We start from the raw sequence: 21814 nt of genomic DNA, 5'->3' as shown, positions 1-21814 counted from the left end.
AACAAAGCTGATGAAACATTTTAATTCCTTTCGGTTGCTCAGCTATCTAAGGCTTTGTTTATGTTTGTCCAATGGCTCTGTTTATGTTTGCACGTGAGTGGCTTTTGCAATAAATCTATGCAATAGGCCACAAAGAAGAACATTTTCTTCGAACACGGAGGCTCTTTACAATGGTTATTTAAACGTCATGAAATGCTCTCCAGACACAACTCTTGACCGCCAATGTCAGATAAATGAAACCAGTATATTTCTTTTGATGATATAGAAAATAATCTTTTATCCACCAAGGAAGCATGACACCATCAGTTCAACCAATCTCAAATCCAGCAATTACACTGATTGTTCCTTATTCCTAACCTCAAAAATGATATGACATTCATAAAGCCAAACCTAAAAATAGTCAATAGCGTGTCAATAGCTTCTCGCTAAAATGTTAAAAACAAGAACATCTAGTGTTGGCTCTAAGTTACTTCAATTCAGTACATTATACCAGATAGTAAAATCATCACCATTGGTAGCCAATACAGCAATGGACCTGCTATGTAGATCACAAGAAGTATCACAGAACAGGATACAAGGGAAGCCACCTAAAAAATAAGATAAAAGTCAACATCGCTAAATGACACCCGAACAATGCAAACACATTCAAATAAGGCCGTGACAGAAATCCATTCAATAAATTAAATAATGGTAAGAAAGCTCACTCTTGTGAACCTGGCAAGTTAGATATTACCAGTGGGGGCTGCTGCCACGAAAACTTGGTGGTGCAGCACAGGGAATAATACAAAAATTAACTTACCTTCCGTTCCCGGACGCCTCCTCATGACTCCTCTGCTCCAGCCACGTTGGTGCTCCTCTGCTCACATCCCTACCCAATCCAGACGCCTCACTCATGTTATTACCCAGCATGAGAGAAGTGCTGGGATTGGCCTGAGCAGGCTGATTTGCCGCTCAGTTAGGGACAGAAAGCCTGTGCCTCTTTTCCTACCCGGCTGTGCAAAACAGCTGGGTTGGAGAAATGTTACTGTGCATGTCGGTTTGGTCAATCCTAAAACAGCCGGCCAAACTGACATGCGCACTTACAGTGCACATACCGCCTCTCCACCTTGGTTGCTGCTGTCACAGACCATGGCCCCGGCGCTCCCTAGACTCAGCTAAGTGAGCAAAAAATAAAATAATAATAAAATAGTTTCTTTATTTTCTAGTTGCTGCCTTTCAACAGTGGGGCAACAGTCCTCTGCCATAACGGAGGAGCCGCCCCTGGATATTACCATTTCGAGTGTAAGGCAAGGTTTCGGAGTTTTGAATAACTCATTTTCTGATAAATTGTGCTGGGCTCGTTCAAGTGGCCAAGGAGGTTTGAGTGTCAGTGGGGGTCCATAGGACCCGTCTTTCTCCCTCCGGACGGCTGCCATCACGGAGCACACTGACAGTGTGCCATCTTTTAGTTGGCGCACTGTCAGCCTCTTTGCATCTGCGCTCACGTCTAAAATACGGCGTGGGAGCAGAGGCAAAGGGATTCCCTCATTTGCATTGGGCTATGCCCCATGCAAATGAGGGACGCCCCCTGGCGATAATGCTAGCACATATAGCAATATGTGTGCCAGGGCTATATGTATTACAGAAGGGGCTGCACAGGCGTCTGCAATACCAAAGTGCCCAGGGTGTGTGCAAAGTATAGCATAATGCCTGTTATGCCCCGAGTCACTTCCACAATACGGCCCCTGGTGCCCAATTCACAAAGCTACTTGCACACTAAGCAACATTGCAGTGTTCAAATTCCATAATTTGAGCGGCCAGCATAAATCCAATCCCTGCACAAACTCTTGATTGTGTAGCGATCAGAAGTGCATATTGTGCAGACTATATTGCACCGGATAATTGCTGGGTGAGATGAAGTTGGCATCCCATGTTAAATTTTGGCAGGTCAAACCTAGAATGAACATAGGAAAAATGCCAGGCAATTAGTAGGACATGCCGATTTTAATGTGATAAGCACAAAAATCTGCTTGTAATGCTCCAGTACTATACTCAATTTTATTTAAGGTGCTATTTACCCCTGCAGTGTGGGATTTGCTTCATGTGTGATTCTTATCACAATAATACACTAAGGGGGGCATGGGTGGGAAAATGTTTAATGACCTAGCATTGTTACAGTCCCTATAACAATATAACAAACAATGTGTAACAATGGGTCAACAGAAAAAATATAATGCAGCTAACTACGTGACTGTGTGTGAGAAGGGGACACAATCCCTGAATCCCAAGTATTCTTGGTGAAAAATATGTTCCCATCAGATACCCGTCCTGTACCGCCCTACATCACTTGGGATCCTTCACCAGAAGGAAGTGGAAAGAACCACTTAGGATTAGGTAGATTGTGGCCTAATCAAAGTGTGAAGGAATGTAGAGTGTGTGGGTTTAGACTTTATGAAGGTATCAGGGGGCACAAAGAATTAACAAAAAGCAGTGCATGAAGTGCTCAATGTGGCAAGTGAAAGTGAAGGAATTAATATTGGGTTGTGGGAGTGGAAACAGAATTTAATGAGGTCCTACCCACACCCAAGGCTAAAAAACAGTGCAAGTAGTGGTAACAAATAACTACTCAGATTTTAACTAGGTCGACATGTTTCTGCAGTATTAGTTGGTTCAAAAGATACCAGTCTGCTTCATCAGGACCTTCTTATGAATAAAGTGCAACTGCTGTTATCAAATGTGAAATGTGTAAAAAAGAATCATATCACCCAAGTTCTGGGGAATGCACTCTCCACCTCACCCGGCTACAGCTCAGGTACAAATGGAGCACCGCTCTGTCCGTCGGTACTCCTCGCCTTCCTCTAGGCTGACTAGTCTAGGCTCCCACTAGTCATGTCCAGTATCGACTATGCAAACCCACTCTATCTGGGACTTCCTAAGGTTAGAAGCTGCAGCTGGTTCAAAACCAGGTTGCAGGTTGTTTTGGCCCTGCCTATATATTGTCACACTAAACCTCTGGTGGCAAGATTACACTGGCTGCCAGTCGCCCAGGGGACCCTATTGCATTATTTTTAAATCTCGTCATGGCAAAAATACTACCTTTATGACCTCCACAATCTGGAACTATACCCCCAAATGGAACCTTATCTCTGCTCATCAAAATTTGGTTGTGGTCCTGAAGTACAACACAAAGCGTCTGGGCGGCACAAGGTTTGCTGTAAGTGCCCCAAACATATGGAATTCTCTTCTCCCATATATTAGAGACACAACTTTCTATGGAGCTTTAGGACATTGCTAAAAACATGGCTTTGTAGACAGGCTTATGCATACGCTCTGAGTCCCTTGCCTCTTCTGCCCGAGCGCCATGAAACCTTTCTGGTGTATGAGCACTTTAAAAATGCCTGGTAACACAACATAACAATTTCAAGAAAATCCAAAATTCACTTCAAATGTAGGGGACCCTGTTTGGCAGCAAGTTCCGGACTATCTTTTTGAATCGACCTCTGGATTTTTATGGAGAATGAAGAAAAACCTTTACATTGTGCAATGCTCAGTTGACCAACAGGCTTAAAACAACTATGAGGCTGATTCACAAAACAAGAAACTGCCACAGGCTTTGACCTACAATTTGTGTCTATCAGGATTTTTTCAAATCCTCAAAGTAACAGGCACGTGCAAGTTCAAACTCTATGACCAGTGTAAAACTGTGCTTGGCGATTTCCTTTCTTGATTTAATGTTCTTTCACACTTATGTGGAATTCCCAAAACTTTCTAAAGACATACCTGAAAAGCTGCAGCATGCACTTTACTGGGACATAAGTGACTTATTTGTTACAGAGGCATTTCTCAAAGGCAGAATTGTACACACAGTACAAATCCTTATTGGAGAAAGGAAGTGTCCGTGAAAATTACACCATTCTTTCTTTTCCTCTGTATTGTCCATGGGGAAATATATTTCCTTGCAGGCAAACCCTTTTCCCTTAGACCCACGAGCTTCAGTGTGTTCATTTTCTTGTCCCTCCGTTTATATGTATTTATGCCAGCCATTGGCAGGTTTAAATCTACCACCGTTGACAGGGTGTGAATGGGTTGGAGAAGAGTTTTTGAATGCTCACAACATGTTTGTCGGCTTTCACAAACCTTCTTGCAAAGAATACCTTTGCTTACCCATATCTTGCATAGCACATACCCCCACATGGTACAAGGCAAATGTGTGGTATTATGACGTAGAAGTCAATGGATCTATGCCTATAATGTCACTTTTGTAAATGCTTTGCAGGAGTAGATCCAGATATCTTTAATCTTAAATGTACTTTTATAATGTTTTAGAGGTATGTCAGTCAGTGTTTAGAATAAGAATTAAGTTGCTTGTGGTATTGTCTTTATGAATGATAAGAATAAGAATAAGAATAAGAATAAGAATAAGAATAATGATTAACAATGATAATAGAAGTCTTTATGTTTACCTGTGTTTTTGCACCATTGCTTAATAAAAGACTGGTACGGCCCATGGCGGCAGCATTTGGGATACAATAGAAAAAGGAAGGAATCACATTACTGAGTCCATGCGCGAGTAGCTCCTGTGAAATCAAATTTGAACAAATTGTTCACTTTTAAAACACTAATGTGTGCAGGCCAAAATGTTATTCTCTACTTTCAATATGCAATAGAATGTATTAGGGCAAACATGAAACTGTGTAATTACTCACAACTGCAAATTTAAACATGTTTCCAAACAATCACACATAGCCATGAGAATATCATTAATGTAATTATATACCCAAAATATAACTTCTATCGATAAAATTTGATATTAATAATGTGAGTCACTCACAAAGAAATTTAGGATAGCATACACCACAGTCTTCAGAGAAAAAAGAGCTTGAAAGCATTCACAGACAAACAGCATTACACAACCATTGAATATAAATCTTAGGACTGTATAAAAGGGGCATCTAGAATGCAACCCTGCCCCGTTAACAGTAGATAGTACTAAACAAGTGTAGGACTATTCACAAACTGCGCTTTTTCATAATATTACACTACTACTTACATACTTGTTGAAGTGAGATTCAGGTAGTAGATGGCACTTTAAAATCGGTATATTGAAGTAGGATGCGTGGGAGAAAAAGCAGCCCACAACCGCTCATTCTGGGGCCCTCGTCGTGACTGCCAAAGTAAACAGTTTCAGCAGAGCGGATAAGAACGCCAGAATGTGGAGTGGACATTAAATACAAACAACGCCCATGGACAGGCGCATTGGGCAAGACATGTTGTCCTTAAAGAAACAAGGACAACTTGTCAATACAACATCACCCCCTTTATTTTGACATAAAAGAAAAACATATTATAACATTGCAATTAATAAATAACACATCACAGAGTGAAAAATATAAATAAATGAATAAATAAATAACAGTATGTTGAAATATGAAATTACATTAAATAATAATCTCTAAACCTCTGAGGAAGAGAAACATTGCAAGGCAACCTATGAGAAGTCACCAGAATTAAACAATGTTCAGGTAACAACTGCAAGTTGGTGGAACAACTTTGTCTGGATTCAATAGATGGTGAAAAAACATGAGGAAAATCATCAGTATACGTGCCCTCATTAACATGAACATCACCATCCAATGAAGAGGATACAGGTTTGTCAAAATAAAAGTCCATACCAGAGTTTTCCCCATAAAACTCTGACAAACAGAGACCATTTTTGGGGGGAAATGTAACTTTCAAAGTTTGTTAAGCAGTAATTCTAAAAAGGTTCCTTCTGTTCCACCACCCTCTACCATCCAAAAGAACTGCCCCTTTAGAAACTCTGATAACCCTGACAAGTAAAGTGAACCTGGATTCTCCTTTTTTAATCCTGTTTTTTTTTTTTAATTAAAACCCAATCTCCAAAGGTAAATAAGACACCTTTGGTGTTCTTTAAATTCTTATGATAAATGGAAATAGCAGCATGTTTTTGCTTGACCATATCCTTTACTGTTTCCAAACTGCCCTGAGAATTGCAAAGAGAGGTAGTCAAATCTTTTACCCATGCGCAAGATAAATATGAACTGGCAAGTCTGTTGCGCAATAATCTAAAAGGAGAAACACCGGTGGTGCTGTGAGGAGTTTTATGTTATAATGGACAGTGGTCCATGTTAAGAAAGAAATTCAAAGAGCTAATATAGAACGCAATGGATTCTATGCAGTCTACCCAGCCGGATAGACAATTTAATATAAATGAATATGTTTTCTGTCTAAGGACAGTTGCAATATCCAGTAGGATACAGTCCTGTATCCAAAACAATACATAAAAGGTGTGACAAGGTGACAGGGTAACAGTTTAAACAACATAAATCGTAAAGAAAACAAAACAAAATTCGAAACAATCAGGCAAAACAATAGAAGAGTTTGTTCATAAGTATTCATGATGTGACAAGCTTGATATATGGCTACAGACATGACACATTTGCAATTCAAATTTTCGTGTTTACGCTGTTTATAAAAAAGTCGACGGTGTTTCAATCCCTTTCAAGGGATAATTGGGATCATCATCAGGACAAAATGTACTGTGAGCCTGCGATAACACTATGTCAGAAAACAACAATGATTGAAAACATAAAGACATTGGGGGGAAAAAGGAAGGAAAAGGGAATTTACAATTACTACCTATTTTGTAATACATGCAGTTCCAATATACGTGCTCACAATGCGGAATTTGAAATTAAATTTCCAATTGTGATATTCCAACCGTGCTGGTGTGAATTGGAATGGTACATAATGAGGCCAACCATATTGTTGCACATTTTATCCATTATAGAACTCAAGTTAAGTGCTAATAATGCGGGAAGTGAGATAAAACGGTGCTGTGCTGAGTTGATAGAAAGAAGGTTAGATACCGGGTGAGGGGGTTAAGCAACCGAGCGTGTTCAACAATTGAAAAAATTGGAAAAGGCACATGCACTAGGTATAACCCGAGTGGGAGCAAGGTGTAAAAAAGGACCACAATGGGCAAAAAAAAACATGCTAGGTGAAATAAGGGTAATGGCCGGGCGAAGGAAAAATTACCTAATTGTGCAAGGAACGGACTCGGTGATCCTCGAAGTGGAGGTTTCCTTCCCTGTGGAATGCAGGATTTTGGGGGAAAGGAAACATGAATGAAGGCAAGGCCGGGGTAAGCGTGCAATCATTGGTGATTGGAGAGCACAGGGAATTACCTGGTATAAGAGGTGAAAATCGGTCCTGGCGGGATGCCGGTGACCTAAGAAGGAAAATTTGCACAGGATTGTTACAATATTGCTAAGGATCACTGGACCAATACCAAGGCTTGCAAAGGACATGAACATACCTTGCTGATGGGTAGAACGAGCGACGCCGAATGGCAGGGGTTCTAGAAGCGCTCGGTTGAGGAATCGGCATACGAGACCGGTGATTACAGTGTTACCACCGTTCTATGTGTTGGTGTGCCTGTGCGAGAGGGCTCAGGAGGGTTTAAAGTTACGTGAAGAAAGGAAGTACATATAATCCCACGTAGCTGAGGAAGAATAGGAAGGGCACTCAGACAGGAAGTCATGTTTAGTCAAGTGGGTGGCCATTTTGGGTGTGGGCCTCAAGTAAAGGGAAGTGCATATAGCTGTGGAAGAATTAGAAGGGCGCACAACCAGGAGGTCCCGTATTGGACGAGTGGGCGGCCATCTTGGGTGTGGATCGCAAGTGATACAGTAGGGAAAGAGAAGGTCATGATAAAAAGTGACAATATGCAGTTTGTGTAATTAAATATAGTATAAATTAGGAGCGCATATTTAGCAGAAGCTGAGTATGCAAACAAAAGCCTTCGAATTGCAGTGGAGGCATTAAAAGGAGAACAAGTTCTATTCTGGAAAAAGTTAGTAATGGTGTTACAGGAGGGTTGTCCAATCCTCAGTCCTGTTAAGGTCATTTTTCATACTCTGAGTGCGCTAAATCCATTTTAGCTCCTCATTGTTTAGAGGACTGGCAATATCCACTCCCCTAGGTGGTGGTTTATTTTGATTGATGATTGTCCATTTAATCTCATTTTCATCATGTTTATTGTTTACAAAATGTTCCACAAGGAGTGCGTTTGTCGTTTTGCAACGGATACGGCTCCTGTGCTGACATATCCTGGTACGTGCTTTCTGTGTTGTTTGGCCTATGTAAAAAAATTTGCATGGACATTGTATTACATAGATTACATTGCAAGAATTACAATTCGGGAAACTGTTCGATTTTATATTTACATCATTGAAAGTAAAATCTTGGCCTTCAATAGTGAACATCACTCGCACAATGCAGTTGCCGCACTTTTTATGTCCCATCAAGGGATTGAATCCCCAAAGTTCACTAAGCGTGGATGGTGGTTTGGTGATGGGAAGAGCTGCTCTGATTAGATGGTCTTTTATGTTGCGGCTCTTTCTATAGGAAACATAGGGCGATCAATGGTCAGAGTGCCTGCATTCCGTATGGTCCAATGTTTTAGGATAGATTTGCGTTCGGCATTTGATACTGGTGAAAACGTGGTAACACATACAATGCGTTTTAAGTCAGTCTTGTGTTTGGGGGTAAGGAGTACTTCCTGTGGACAGTACCAAGCTCTTTTGTGAGCATTGCGTACCAATTGTTTACGGTAGCCACGGGCATGTAGCTTAGATGAGAGTATGGATGCTTCATGGAAGTAGTCTTCCTTATGATCGCAGTTCCTCCTGAGTCGTAAGAATTGTGAGTAAGGGAGTGAATCACAGAGTGCTCGGGGGTGATTACTGTCATATTTTAATAATGTGTTTCTTTCTGTAGGTTTGCGATATAGCTTGGTGATAAGTAAGGTGTTGTCATGGTAGATAGTGAGATCCAGGAATGATGTGGATGATCTGTTGTGTGTGAGTGTTAAACTGTCACTCTATCACCTTGTCACACCTTTTATGTATTGTTTTGGATACAGGACTGTATCCTACTGGATATTGAAACTGTCCTTGGACAGAAAACATATTCATTTATATTAAATTTTCTATCCGGCTGGGTAGACTATATAGAATCCATTGAGTTCTATATTTACTCTTTGAATTTCTTTCTTAAAAAGGACCACTGTCCATTATAACAAACTGATACCCTAGGTCCTTGGCTACCCTCAGGGTTCCCTTGTCTTTAAATAAACACTTGAGGAGTTGTATAGTAAGTCCAAAGCTTTTGAATTAAAAATTCCTCCACATGAAAACCACCTGACAGAGCAGTTTGAATCACCTCCTTCAAAAATGTGTTGATTCGTTCAACCAAACTATTGGAAGAAGGGGAATATAATGCAACTGTAAGGTGTTTAATTCCCAAAACTTGAACAAACTTCAGCATCTGGTGAGATTTAAATTGTGTGCCATTGTCGGTTACCAGTTCTCTGGGTGGACCGTCAATTTCAAAAATACCTTTCAAAAATGTAATTACAGCATTGGTATCAGGTGATGAAACAAAATCAAAGTACACCCACTTCGACATGTAATCAATCTGAACTAAAAGATGCCTTTTATTACTGGGAAGGAGTTTCAAAGGCCCCGCAAAGTCAAGAGCAACTTTATCCCATGGAGAATCAGGTATGGGAACCATGTGTAGGTTGGGTTCAGATAATTTCCAATGCTTATTAGAAATTAAACATGTGCTGCAATCAGAGATCCATTTTTTAACTTGGGAATCAAGACCTGGCCACCAGTAAAACTGTTTTAAATTGCGAATGGTGGTTGAAACACCCATGTGACCTTCATGACTCTTCTTGAATAAAAATTCCCTAAGAGTAGTGGGAGGAACTAATGAGTCATGACGAAGCAAGAATCCATTCACAACTGACAAATCATCAGAAACGTGTGCAAAGGGTTTTACACCAGGAGAAAGATTTCCCTCATGAGGCCAACCTTGCTTGATGTGATACATAACCTGTTGAAGGAGAACATCCTTCTCAAGCGCGGACAACCATGATGTTTGCAGAAATAAAAAGGGAGAATGGAAAATCAAAAGGTTGTGGAACAGTCAGATTTGATTCACCAGAAACAGCTGAAAAGGCATGTAGGATAATGAACGGCATAAATACCAATGGTAGAGAGATTGATGTGCGCATGGATCGAAATGCATAATCATCAATTTAATTTCTAAGAACATTCCTATTTGTTTAGCATTTTTCCTAGTAAATCATTTTAGTAAGTGTATGCTTTGAGCTGTAACTCAAGTCCCACCAGCCTCTCAACAGTATATAGTTTTATATACTGTAATTTGTTAATCTTACTAAGTTTGTTTTTTAAGACGGCGTCCCTGTGGTCATTCAGTTTATATGAATGGATATACTGTTTTTAATAAAAGTCATTTCTCACTGTTAAAAAAAAAAGGAAAAACAAGACTTCTCACCAACAGTATCCTCAATGAAAGCCACAACGCACTCCACTTCATCTATTTCAGGCAGAGAAGAATCTTTAATGGGCATCCTGATATGGCAATCAGCACGCCCATTTTTGCCACCAGGTAAATAATGAATTGAAAAATTGTACTCCGGCAGTCTAGAAAGAATGTGCACCAACCTAGATGAGGCTTTACCAGTGCCATTTCCACTAAGCATGTAAATAAGAGGCTTGTGATCAGTGTACACTTTGAACTGAGTACCCCATAGATAGATTTTGAATTTTTCAACTGCCCAAGCACAGGCAAGTGCCTCTTTCCCAATGGTGCTCTAAATTACATCTGAGGAAGTCAGGGAGCGTGAGGCATAAGCAATGGTATGTCATTACTCCCAACATATTGCGACAGAACAGCACCTAACCCCAATTGACTAGCATGTACTGCTAGGCAACACATTTGTCCAGCAGTGAATGGTGATAAAATGGATGCAGATGTGATTAAAGTTTAAATCTCATAAAACTATTTCTGCACTAAATCAGACCAAACAAATGCTTTGCCCTTGCACAATAAATCCCTTAAAGGCTGTACAATTATAGCGTATCCATGAATGAAACAAGATTACTAATCGCACAAACCAAGAAATGAACGAAGAGTGTCTTTGTTTGTGGGTGGTGTGGTGTCTTGAATGGCAGAGATGAGAGACATCTTTGGACTAATACCTTGATTGGAAATGCAATGTTCAAGATAATCTAATTAATCCACCATAAACTTACATTTATCCTTCCTAAGTGAAATTCCCAAAAACAGAAAACACTATTTCCAGAATAAGATTGTGTACTCTTGCACACTCCGCAAAAAAAGGACATCATCTTGGAAAGCTTGCACACCAGATATATCTTTAAGAATAGTGTCCATACATTTTTGGAACACACTTGCTGCAGAGGGAAGACCAAAATGCATACGCAATAACTTGAACGCTCCAAAAGGTGTAATGAAGGTGGTGAGGAGTTGACTCTCTGCAGCAAGTGGTATCTGATGGTAAGCGGATCCAAGATCCAGAAAAGAAAAAACTTTTGCTTTCCCAAAATTGCATAAAAGGTCCTGTACTTTACATAAAGGGTGACAGTCGATGATTATGTTTTTATTAAGGGTGCGTAAGTCCACACAGAGGGGGATCTCGCCTGTCTTTTTTTTAATTATAGCGACGGACTGACCCATTCTGAGGAGTCTGTTGTCTTAATGACGCCTTCTTAGCAAAGTTTGTCCAATAATAGTTTGAGGACAAGTGACACTAAGCGGTACCGACCTCACCTTATGAACAATTGGGTTGGCATATTCTTTAAGCTTGATGAAATGATCAAATTGACAAATGTTACCAATTTTTTATGAAACAATATTTTTGAATTTGTTGACAACATTAAGTACATTCATTTCCACATCACTTTCAATGAAATTGATAGAATGTTCAGCAAGAACAATGGGATTCTCAGCACCGGGAACTAGAATGATGCACAACCTTGCCAAATCTTTCCAGCCTATGATATTTTTTCCCTTAATGGCCACATAGATTTTGGTTGTAATTCTCCTACCCAAACAGGACCAAACATCAATGAAATATCCTAACATATTAATATCATGATTACCAAAAGCTTTCAGGTGAATATCTGTTTCAGACCATTTTCTCTCTTTCCACTTGTCTACAAATAGCCAATCAGCAATAATGGTAATTGGTGCACACGAGTCCACCATCATTTCTTTGGGAACATGAGCCACCATTGCTTGACAAAACGGGCCTTTGATACTAAACTGATCTGAGTCATCTTCAGAAATTGTAAGTACTACTTTAGCCAAATCATGTGCACAAGTATCAGGAGTGGCCTCTACTGAGCTAATTCTAATAGTGTATCTTGAGCTCCTACAAACTGTCATGAAATGCCCCATCTTACCACATTTGGTACATGACTTGAAAGCAGCTGAACAATTTGGATTATTGCCCATATGATTGTGAGAACCCCACCTGTTACAAAAAGTGTTCGTTTTTTTTACATGGCACTCTGGTTTGTTTATTCCTTGTATCAATTGTGGGTATATGATCCCCTTCATCTGAGATGACTGATACTGAAGTACTGCCAAAAGAAGAATCATTAGACATTGCTTTAGAGGAAATCATAGATCTCTCTATACTTTTAGCCATTTCAATAGTTTCACTCAATTTGGGATCTCTACAGCCCAATAATCTTGCTTGTATTTTTTTTGTTGATTAAACAGAACTTGGCTTTTCAGGCTCCAGCTGCTGAGGACCTCTCGGAGGATTTCTTCTTGCAGTACCAGCGTAAGGAGCCGAATTCTCTGCCTCTTCATTCCTCCGTCATGAAGGTGTTGGAGGGGGAGTAGATGGAGGTTGATAAGCAGGCCTTTGCGGAGGTATCTGTCGAAGCGCTACACCATCCAGGACTTTGCCAAGGATTTCCCTTCCTCTGTGAAGGTGGACTCTTTGATGACGGGGCTTTCCTCGCAGGGTTCCATCATTTCCGAAGATGCCTCTCCCTCGGACCCTGTTTCAGGCTTTGGGGTTGGGCCTGCCCGCCTCTTATAGTGGTCATAAGGTGTATGGGTCGGCCATATTGGGAGGCATGGGAGGCTAACTTTTGCTTTGGAAGGTTCTGGTGTGGAGCTGAAGCTCACTGCGTTAGTCATGTGGCGAGGAAGACTGGCGAGGAGGTAATACATGTTTTAGGAGTAAATGTGCGTGAAACCTGAGGCAGTTAACTTGGGGAATATTTACGAGTAAATTGTAGAGGATAAGGAAGGGCTAAGGGGTGGCTTACAGAGCAGTAGGACAGGTTTAGGGAGGAACATGCAAATACAAATACAAACCATCCACATAAGAGTAAGCCCATTGCTATTCACAAACTACACTTCTAGAGTTACAACAGCTGTAAACAATACCAAGCAGTCTTGTCTGTATTCCATCCCAGACTTGGAGTATTTGGAGTAAATACAACACCTCACATGACCACTCACAAATACTGCAACACAGTCAGATAGAAAGCAATGGCTGCAAATGCCTGAAAAGGAAAATAATGATAAATAAAAGGAATTATTTTAAGCATTTGAATATATGTGAATGTGTGTATGTGTGTGTTTAAGTGATAACAATTATTTTCAATTTAAAATCACTTTAGGATTTTAAACTTTTAATAAAAAAATTCAGAAAAGCAAACCTAAGTTTCAATAAAATGTACTAAGTAGTAATTAAATATAAAAATGATAATAAGGGTGTGATTTTTTTTACAATTACTTTAAATAATAATAAGTATAAATGTGTCAATTTTTTTATTTATTCAATTATCTATTAACATTTAATTTGGGGAATTACTGTGCAGTATTTTTTTTTATGTTACATTAAAACATGTTTTAATTTTTTTAAATATTAGTAATGTTCAATATTTTCCCCTATACTTTACTATATGGAGATCTTCGACCAGGTGGCTGTGAAGATCTCTGCTAACATGTGAAAAGTTAGTATTAATAACTTTACACATGAATCCTGCTCTAGCTGGCTCCATCACCTGTTTTGAGGAGGGGAGACATGTAAGTCTGAACATAGGGGTAAATGTACAGTCAGAAATGGTGAATAGCAAAAAATTGTAAAGCCAATACTAAGTGCACTACTAAGTTTACACATCAGGAAATCTACACATATAAAGTTATATTTGTAAATAGGGTCCATATTATATATCTAGTTATGAAACATGCCCACAGAAAAGTGGTATTAATACAGTTACTTAGCTGTAAAAGAATATTGCAAGTATTTAATTAGCTTATGGACAGTAATTGGTCTTGGTATAAAGTTTTGCACTAGGTAATGAGCCACACTTTGCCTGATACAGGAGTGTGAACAATCCAACAGCAACTAATAGTAGGTTTTGATATACAAGGAAAGGTATGTGTAAAGGAACTGTGGTATGAAATATTTGTACTTCGTATACCTAATTTGATTATTCAGACAGTGATAGAATAGGAAACAAGTTTATCCTTGTGAATAAAAAACTGGATTATGTAATTTGCCTGTGCCACTAGAGTAAGTTTCTCACAAGGTCCCCTCTGAGGATCTAAACGAGCTAGCAAATTAATTGCTTTCAACTTTGTGTAAGTGGCACTTCAACACTCATTTAGAGTGTGAAGTAATTCCAAAAATCCTGAAAAGCAAACATTGCCACCAAAAATTGCAGTTGTCTGGTCTTTGAGGTTTTATAGAATTCCCAGAAATGCTGTGTTACCCCATATGCAGTACTAAACCAGACAATATATTATCCCAAGCATAAGTTTTTCAAGTTTTAGTTTAACAATACTTAAAACTGGTGGAAATAACCTATAAAAATAGCACTAGCTAAGGCAGGCAGGAAAAACCTTCAAAGACGATTGAGATCAACACGAAAGACTTATGAAAAGTTCTGCATGTGTGTTGGCCTCAGAAACTTGAATGACAGCATATGAGGAGAGTGACATCCTCATCCTTATATAAACGAAATCCTAATGAATGTGAGAAGTGCCAGAAGTTTTGCAAGGAGTGTTGTTTTATGTTTTTCCAGGATGACATGCCTGGAGATCTGATAGGAAGTAACATAATGTTGTTCTAGAGACAGTATTGGGAATATTGGAACAAGCAGGACTTGCTGTAGAAGTAGAGAAATGTAAGTTTAGTGGAGGTGGAGTCCTTGAAGCACACATTGTCATGTAAAGGAGTGAAACCCAAATTAAAGATGGTGAAAGCCATTGAGAGAATGCACTCAATAAAGCACCAAGAAGTGGATAGGGTCTGGGTGCAGGGCTGATGCAGATGAGTGATGGATGGGAGAGGGTTGTGGCATATGCATTGCCAACATTGAAAGGTGCTGGAAGCACTTATTACAATATTTAGAAGGAAGCATTAACATACTTGTTGGGTGTGCAACAATTCAGAAAATATGTGCAGGGCACTAATTTTGAATTGCGCACTAACCATAGACCATTTGTAGATTTGTTCACCACTAAGGGTGCTGAAAGGTGACAGCTTTCAAACCTCAGTGGCTAAACCATTTACAAAAATTCATATTTCACATCAAATATGTACCTAGAACCAAGACCATCAATGCCAATTGTTTGTTGGGACCATCTATGTGTGGTGACGTATATGAGGAGGATAAGGAGCATATAGTAACTGAGGTAAAGGAATCTAATATGGGAGCCTTATTGGAGAATGAATGGAGAGGGGCATTGTTGGAGGAACTACTGGTGTACTGGTGTCAATGTTGAATGAGGGTAGGTTTGAAGGCTGATGATGAAGTAGATTTAAGGAAATGTTTGTCTGACGACTGTATGGAAAGATTTGTCTGTAGTCAGCCGTATTATCAGAAAATGTGTGTTAGACCTGGCACCATTGGGGTGGGTCTCCCCTGCATTGTTTGCCTTTGCCTCCTGTGTTTTGCTGTGTGTTGGACTCTGTTTTGCTGGTCTAGATGCTTTGAGCACTTTGCCACTGCTGTTCAGTCACAAATTGCAAGTGCTCCCTTTTTAAATTGTTGTGTGGATTAATGATTCCATGATTGGCATATATGATTTACTAGTCATACCCTAGTACAGTGCACTGTGTGTGCCCAGGAACTAAATGCTGTTAGTGGGCTGCAGCCCTGATTATGCCACCCACAGAAGCAGCCTGTAAAATGTAACTCTGGCCTGTAATTGCAGAGACTGTGTGCAGTCTAGTACTTCCATGTCGACTTGGCAAGTGCACCCACTTGCCAGATCCTAACCTTCCCTTTTCTTACATTTCAGTCACCCCTAAGGTAGGCCCAAGGTACCCCTGTGGGAAAGGGTGCAGTGTATGTGAAAGGTAGGACATGCCCCGGTGCATGTGGCATGTCCTGATAGTGAATTACTGCCAATTTCGTTTTTCACTATTGCAAGGCTAACTGTCCCACTAGGACAAAATGGGGAGTTTGTTTATAACATCTTCTAAACATAACTGGCCCTTGGAACAGGGTAGGAAAATAAAGTTTAGTTTGCCCGAACTCAGAATGTTAAGATGTTTTTTTTAAGGAGGGTGATTTTTACATTCTGTGTTTGAAAATACCACTTTTAGAAGATATTTTCTTGCCTAACCATCCAGTGTGCCTCTGATAGGTGTGTGTATTGCATGTCTGGCTTGTGGCTGACAGGGGATGGAGAGGGACAGTGGCTCCAGAAGTCTGATGTGTCAGAGCTGGGCTGAATAGACCTGGGCAGCCTTTAGACGAGGGGGAAGAGATTTTCTTTCACCTGCACAGGACTGGTCTGCCTTCAACAATGCTGTCTCCACCTCCTGCCAGAAAGCTGCGCCAGTGAGAACAGAACTGGGTTTGGCTGGGAACAGACACTCTCTGCCTTCAGAGAAGAAAGGAATTTGTGTATTAGAAGAGGGGGCCAGACCCCTGACTTTTAGATCACTTCTGGGAATCAAGAAGAACATTTGCCAAGGAGAAGAGCCATAGAAGCTGAGGAGGAATACTGCATATGTGCTGTTTGCTGTCTGGGGTTGGTCTGCAGTGGCTGCTGCTCATGATGCCCACAATGCAACATCCTGACTCGCACTGCAGCCCAGACTTCATTGACGCCGGTGCTTCATCAACACGGAGCCAATATTCGACGTCGATGTCTCCTGAATCCATCAACACTGCACCGTCGTAAGGAACCGACGCCTCGCCACCATCCTGATGTCACCTCCCTGACACAGTAAGGAACCAACTACTCACCTCCCCTGCACCGCATTGAGGAGCCAAGGCTTCACCTCCCTTGGGGTCATAAGGAATTGACGCCGCTCTGCACCAAAGAATCATCACCTCCCCAACGCCATGCACCACCTGTGCTTTCACTGTTTTCAAAATACAGTTCTTCGTGGGTCTGCTTGACTCCGCGCCAGACTCCCATGAAGCATGTCTGAGTTGCCAAGGCATGCATGGGAAAGAATTGTGGTAGAATTCTTCAGTCCTCTTGACAATGGAAATGACCTAATGGTGATTGTTGATGAACATTCCCATTTTCCGCTGACTGAAGGTTTTCATCCATCACACACAAACGTGTAATTGAGTGATTTGGCAGTATTTACATGACCTGAGGCATCCCTGCGATTTGAAAGACAACAGGCCACCTTTCAACTGTCGGGAATTCAAAGACTTTCTCAGTCATCTTAAGATGAAGCATCAGAAGAGCACCCTTCTGTTGCCACAGACCAATGGCCTTGTTGAAACTTTCTAAAGAAAAATGTCTAGCGTGCTGTACTAGAAAAGCTCACCCTGAAAGCTGTTCTAAATTCTAATCTTCTAGCTCACCGATCAACCTCCCACTCGACCACAGGTGAAGGCCCTCCATGTTCGGAAGAGCCATGATGACAAAGTTACCTCAATGGACCAACAGATGAGCAAATATCGAGGAAGAAACATGCATGAAAGACTTGGGTCATAAAAGGAAAATGAAAGTGTATGCAGACAAGCGTGGACATGCATGCGATGTCATCTTCGCCAAAGGAGATCAAGTTCTCTTTCTACAACATAGAAAACAAAAGGCTGATGCTCCTTTAAATGAACCCTTTCATATTATGACCAGCAAAGGGCACATGATATCGGCCCAGCCTCCTGGGTAGTCCATCATGCTAGATTCATTGTATTTCAGACGTGTGGCTCATCGCTAGTCAGGCACTAACGTGATTGCAGAGACTGGGTCTGAAAAGACAAGTAACGAAACGTGGCTGCTGTTGTCACTCCATCCCCAAGGCCAGTCATGGATATTTCCACTGCGGATCCCCAGTTTTTGAAGATTCATTGAAGAGCTTTAATGGTACATATTTGCAAAAAATTGCTATTTTGTATCTAACAAAGAGGGAGGTGTGGTGTAGTGTGAGCATGTAATGATAGGACCTTTGTGGCTTCTGTTGGACTCCGTAGAACTGCGACGTGAGCGTTAGAGTGGAGTGCGGGCAGGTTTAGAATGTTGAGTTTGTGAATACACACAGAAAAATAAAGACGTGTTATACTAAGCTCTGTGTGCGGTGTAGTCATTGGCAAGTACCTGGACTGGGGAGGATGCTACAATTTTGAACTATAGATACCAGACTTAGGAGTGAATTATATACAAGTGGACAGACTGCCTTTCTGCCATGGGGATGGGGTAAAATATTTTATCCCCATGACAGAGGGTCTGCCTGCTAAATTTATAAATGACTTCTAAGCAGGCGGTCATTTAAAATAGCCTTGGCAGGAACCGCCATCACAGTGGTTCCTGACAATACATATGACTCTGTGCTATGAGGTTTTGTGCAGGATGCAGCTCTGATGCACAGAGTAATTTTGTTTTCTTTACAAATAAAATCCTGAATATGGATTTTCTTTTTGTAAAAAATAACGCTCCCCTTGCCATTGGGAGTCTTTTCCCATTTCAGGATGTAGGGGAATTATAATGTTTTTATTGTTCCTTATCACTGAGTTTTACCACAGTGAGCGTGATAGCATGTAGAGCAAATATGTCAAGACATTAGTAACTACAAATATTCAGAAGAATATCTGATCTATGACAACCAAAAAAAACAGTGTTGCTGCCATTGGTATTCGCAGCATATGTGACATTGCCCCACAAAACGTTCCCAAAATAGGAGTAACATGGGAGTCAAAGAGATTCTGGTATTTAAGAATACTGACTGAGCACACCACAGATAAACAATAAACATATAAGTTGGGTAATGTTCTGCCCCATACTCAGATCAACCTTAATGAAGCTCGGCACGTAATTAACCTCCCTGGTATTGCAGAAGAAGATAAGCAGAAGGCAAGCTAGCACACCAGGAAAAGCATAAACTCAAAGGGGGGTTATGGCTCCCTGATTTAGAGCTATATTTTAAAGCTACTAAGCTTAAGCACACAGTGCAGTGGTGTACTCATGCCTGGAATTGGTAAACAGGTCTTCTTAACGGTTTTATAAGTATAACCTCGCTACCACTTTGTCTCATGCATGGAATCCATCACAAGTGACTATTGGATTGGTCACTACAGCTTGGGAAGCCACAATAAAGAAGGCGCTTAAATAGCCCCCATTCTCAAAGTAAATACAGATTTGGGAGATGCAGCCTTTTTGCACTATCACACATATGTTGATCACTCTGTGGAGAGAAGGTTTGTGTCTCATTCTGGGGGATCTGTATATGGGTGACAGGTGTGTTATATATAAAGAGGCACAAAAACATTTGGGGTAGGACAGAGACAGCTTTTACAAATTGCAAGCTAACCAAGATGGCAAGGGAGATAGGGACATCATTCCCTCAAATGTTGCCAACCTTAGAGATGCATGAGGTGGTACTTGAAGGAAGTGGGAGGGGAAAAGGAATATCCAGATTATATACAGCCCTTAGGCAAGCTAGATGAGGAACAGATCTACAGGAGCCTAAAACGGATAGAGAGAGAGACGACTTGTGTGGTGGTCCAACTGATAGCTAGCAATGCTAGATTTAAATGATTGCATTTCTATTATATCGCACCTACCTTACCCCAAAGAGGATCCACAGAATCTATGCGGTAGATCTCCTGCTTGTCGTAAGTGTGATAGTAATAATGCAGAGTTTCTTCATATGGTTTGGGAGTGCAGTCCCATAGCTAAGATCTTGAAAAAGTGGCATTGATAAATCTAGATATTACAGTGAAATTATAGTGAAAGAGTGGTTAGGCGTGATAGAGTGATGAATCTGGTTCCTGTTCCCTGGAAAATAGAAAAATGCAACAACAATTTGCAATATTATGCTATGTCATGTTATGTTACATATATTTAATATAGCGCACGAATAACCAGTGAAGGAACGCAGATCAAATAACAAGAAGGAAAGGAGGATATTAGAAATTTAAAAAAACAGGTTTTGAGAAGTTTTTTTAAGCAAAGTCAAGACAAGCAACGGAATATGTAGAGGTAGTTTATTCCAGTGATGTGGACCAAGATAGGAAAAAAATCGGCCACTGTATTAGGCTGGATGAATACTGCGGGAACAGTGCAAGAGCTGGTCTTTAGATCTCAGATTTCTAGTTTGGGAAATAGAGGTGCACACATAGCACCTACCTGCTCTTTTATTGTGAAGTTATTATCAATTAAGGTGCCTAGATTCTTTACCACCTTTTTAGGTTGTAGGGTGGGGCCCAACTTGGACAGCCACCAGTAATACAACCAGTATTCGTAGGCTTGGCCCAACCACAGAATCTCTTTGTTTTTTGCTGTTAAGCTGCAGGCAATTTGTGGACATCCATGAGCTGATTTTCCTCATGAATTCTTCAAATTTGGGTTTTGGGAATTCGAGGTTAGGACCAGTGCTTAATTTTAGCTGGTGGTTTCCAGTGAACAGCACTTGCACTTAATTGTTGGCACCAGCACATATGACAGTGTACCACATGGTGGTGCTGTTTTATTAATTTAGAGATGAGCACTAAAACAGTTGTTTATTACTTCATTTTTCATTTAAAATGACCAATACCTGCTGCCCAAGCCATTTTGGGGGCCTGGAGCAATATGAACTATCACACTTGTAGAGTGTTTGTCAGTCAATGGCAGCACTGGTAAGGGCAATGGGTGATGCATGCTGCAGTGGCCTCCTGGCGAGGACCCTGGCACTCATTTCTTTACAAATTAAGCACTGGTTAGGACCCATGAAATTGATCAATTGCATGTTGTCTGCATATGAGATGACATTCAGACCACAAGTTCTTACTAGTTGATCCACTGGGGCCACATATATATTAGAACTTTGGGCTAAGGGGTACTTTGGGGTACCCCTTTGTCTAGTGGCATGACATGAGATTTAAATGGTACTAAGTTTATCGTTTGTGTATAATTGCTAAGGAAGTTTTGAAACTTTGCCACTGACACCAATCTCGTAAAGTCTGTGGACCATGATGGAATGTGAGATGTGTCAAAGTTTGCAGCTAGGTCAAGAAACACTAACATGGCTGCAAAGCCATCATCAAGAGTCAGTCTGATGGTGTCCAGCAACCCACCAGCGCAGTTTCAGTGCTGTGTGAGCCTCTGCAGCATGATTGGTAAGGGTCTAAGATGGCATTTGTTTCCAGATAGTAGGACAGTTGTTGCTTTTCTAAGCTCTCTAAGTTTTTGGTGAGATAGGTAAGATGGGATATGGGTCTAAAATTCTCAGGTTATCTGTGTTCGCATTGGATTTTTTCAGAATATGCATTAATTGTCTTGTTTTCTAAAGCCAGGGGTATGGCTGCAGTGTTTAGAGAAAGGGTGAACATTGCTATGATGTCAGGAAGCAGAGTGTTGGCAAGTGTCACCATGATGTGAGAAGGGGAGAGGTAGGAGGGGGAGCCTGAATTGATTTTGTTCATCATTTCCAGAGCTTGTATCGCTTTAATGGGCTCAAAGCGCTCCAGAGCAGTAGAGAGGTTGGTGTAAGGGA

The 21814-nt window shown here is 40.7% G+C and overlaps 1 protein-coding gene across 2 annotated transcripts in view; it reads right to left on the bottom strand.

Moving 5' to 3' along the window:
- SLC26A7 (solute carrier family 26 member 7) overlaps positions 1-21814 on the bottom strand; it is a 577439-nt gene that overhangs the window by 197855 nt on the left and 357770 nt on the right. For both annotated transcript variants that reach the window (XR_015310095.1, XM_086967017.1), the window contains exons 8-9: positions 4443-4556; positions 510-587 (exon numbers count right to left, since the gene is read on the bottom strand). Coding sequence is in view for 1 of the 2 variants with exons in the window: in XM_086967017.1 (XP_086823143.1) it covers positions 510-587; positions 4443-4556 (192 nt within the window). In the remaining variant the exon portion in view is untranslated. The remainder of the gene's footprint in view (positions 1-509; positions 588-4442; positions 4557-21814) is intronic.

This window comes from Lissotriton vulgaris, chromosome 4_1 (genome assembly GCF_964263255.1).
Source record: "Lissotriton vulgaris chromosome 4_1, aLisVul1.2, whole genome shotgun sequence".
In the NCBI taxonomy this organism is placed as follows: Eukaryota; Metazoa; Chordata; class Amphibia; order Caudata; family Salamandridae; genus Lissotriton; species Lissotriton vulgaris.
The sequence above is the reverse complement of the archived record's forward strand: the minus strand, read 5'-3'. Positions and strand labels throughout refer to the sequence as shown.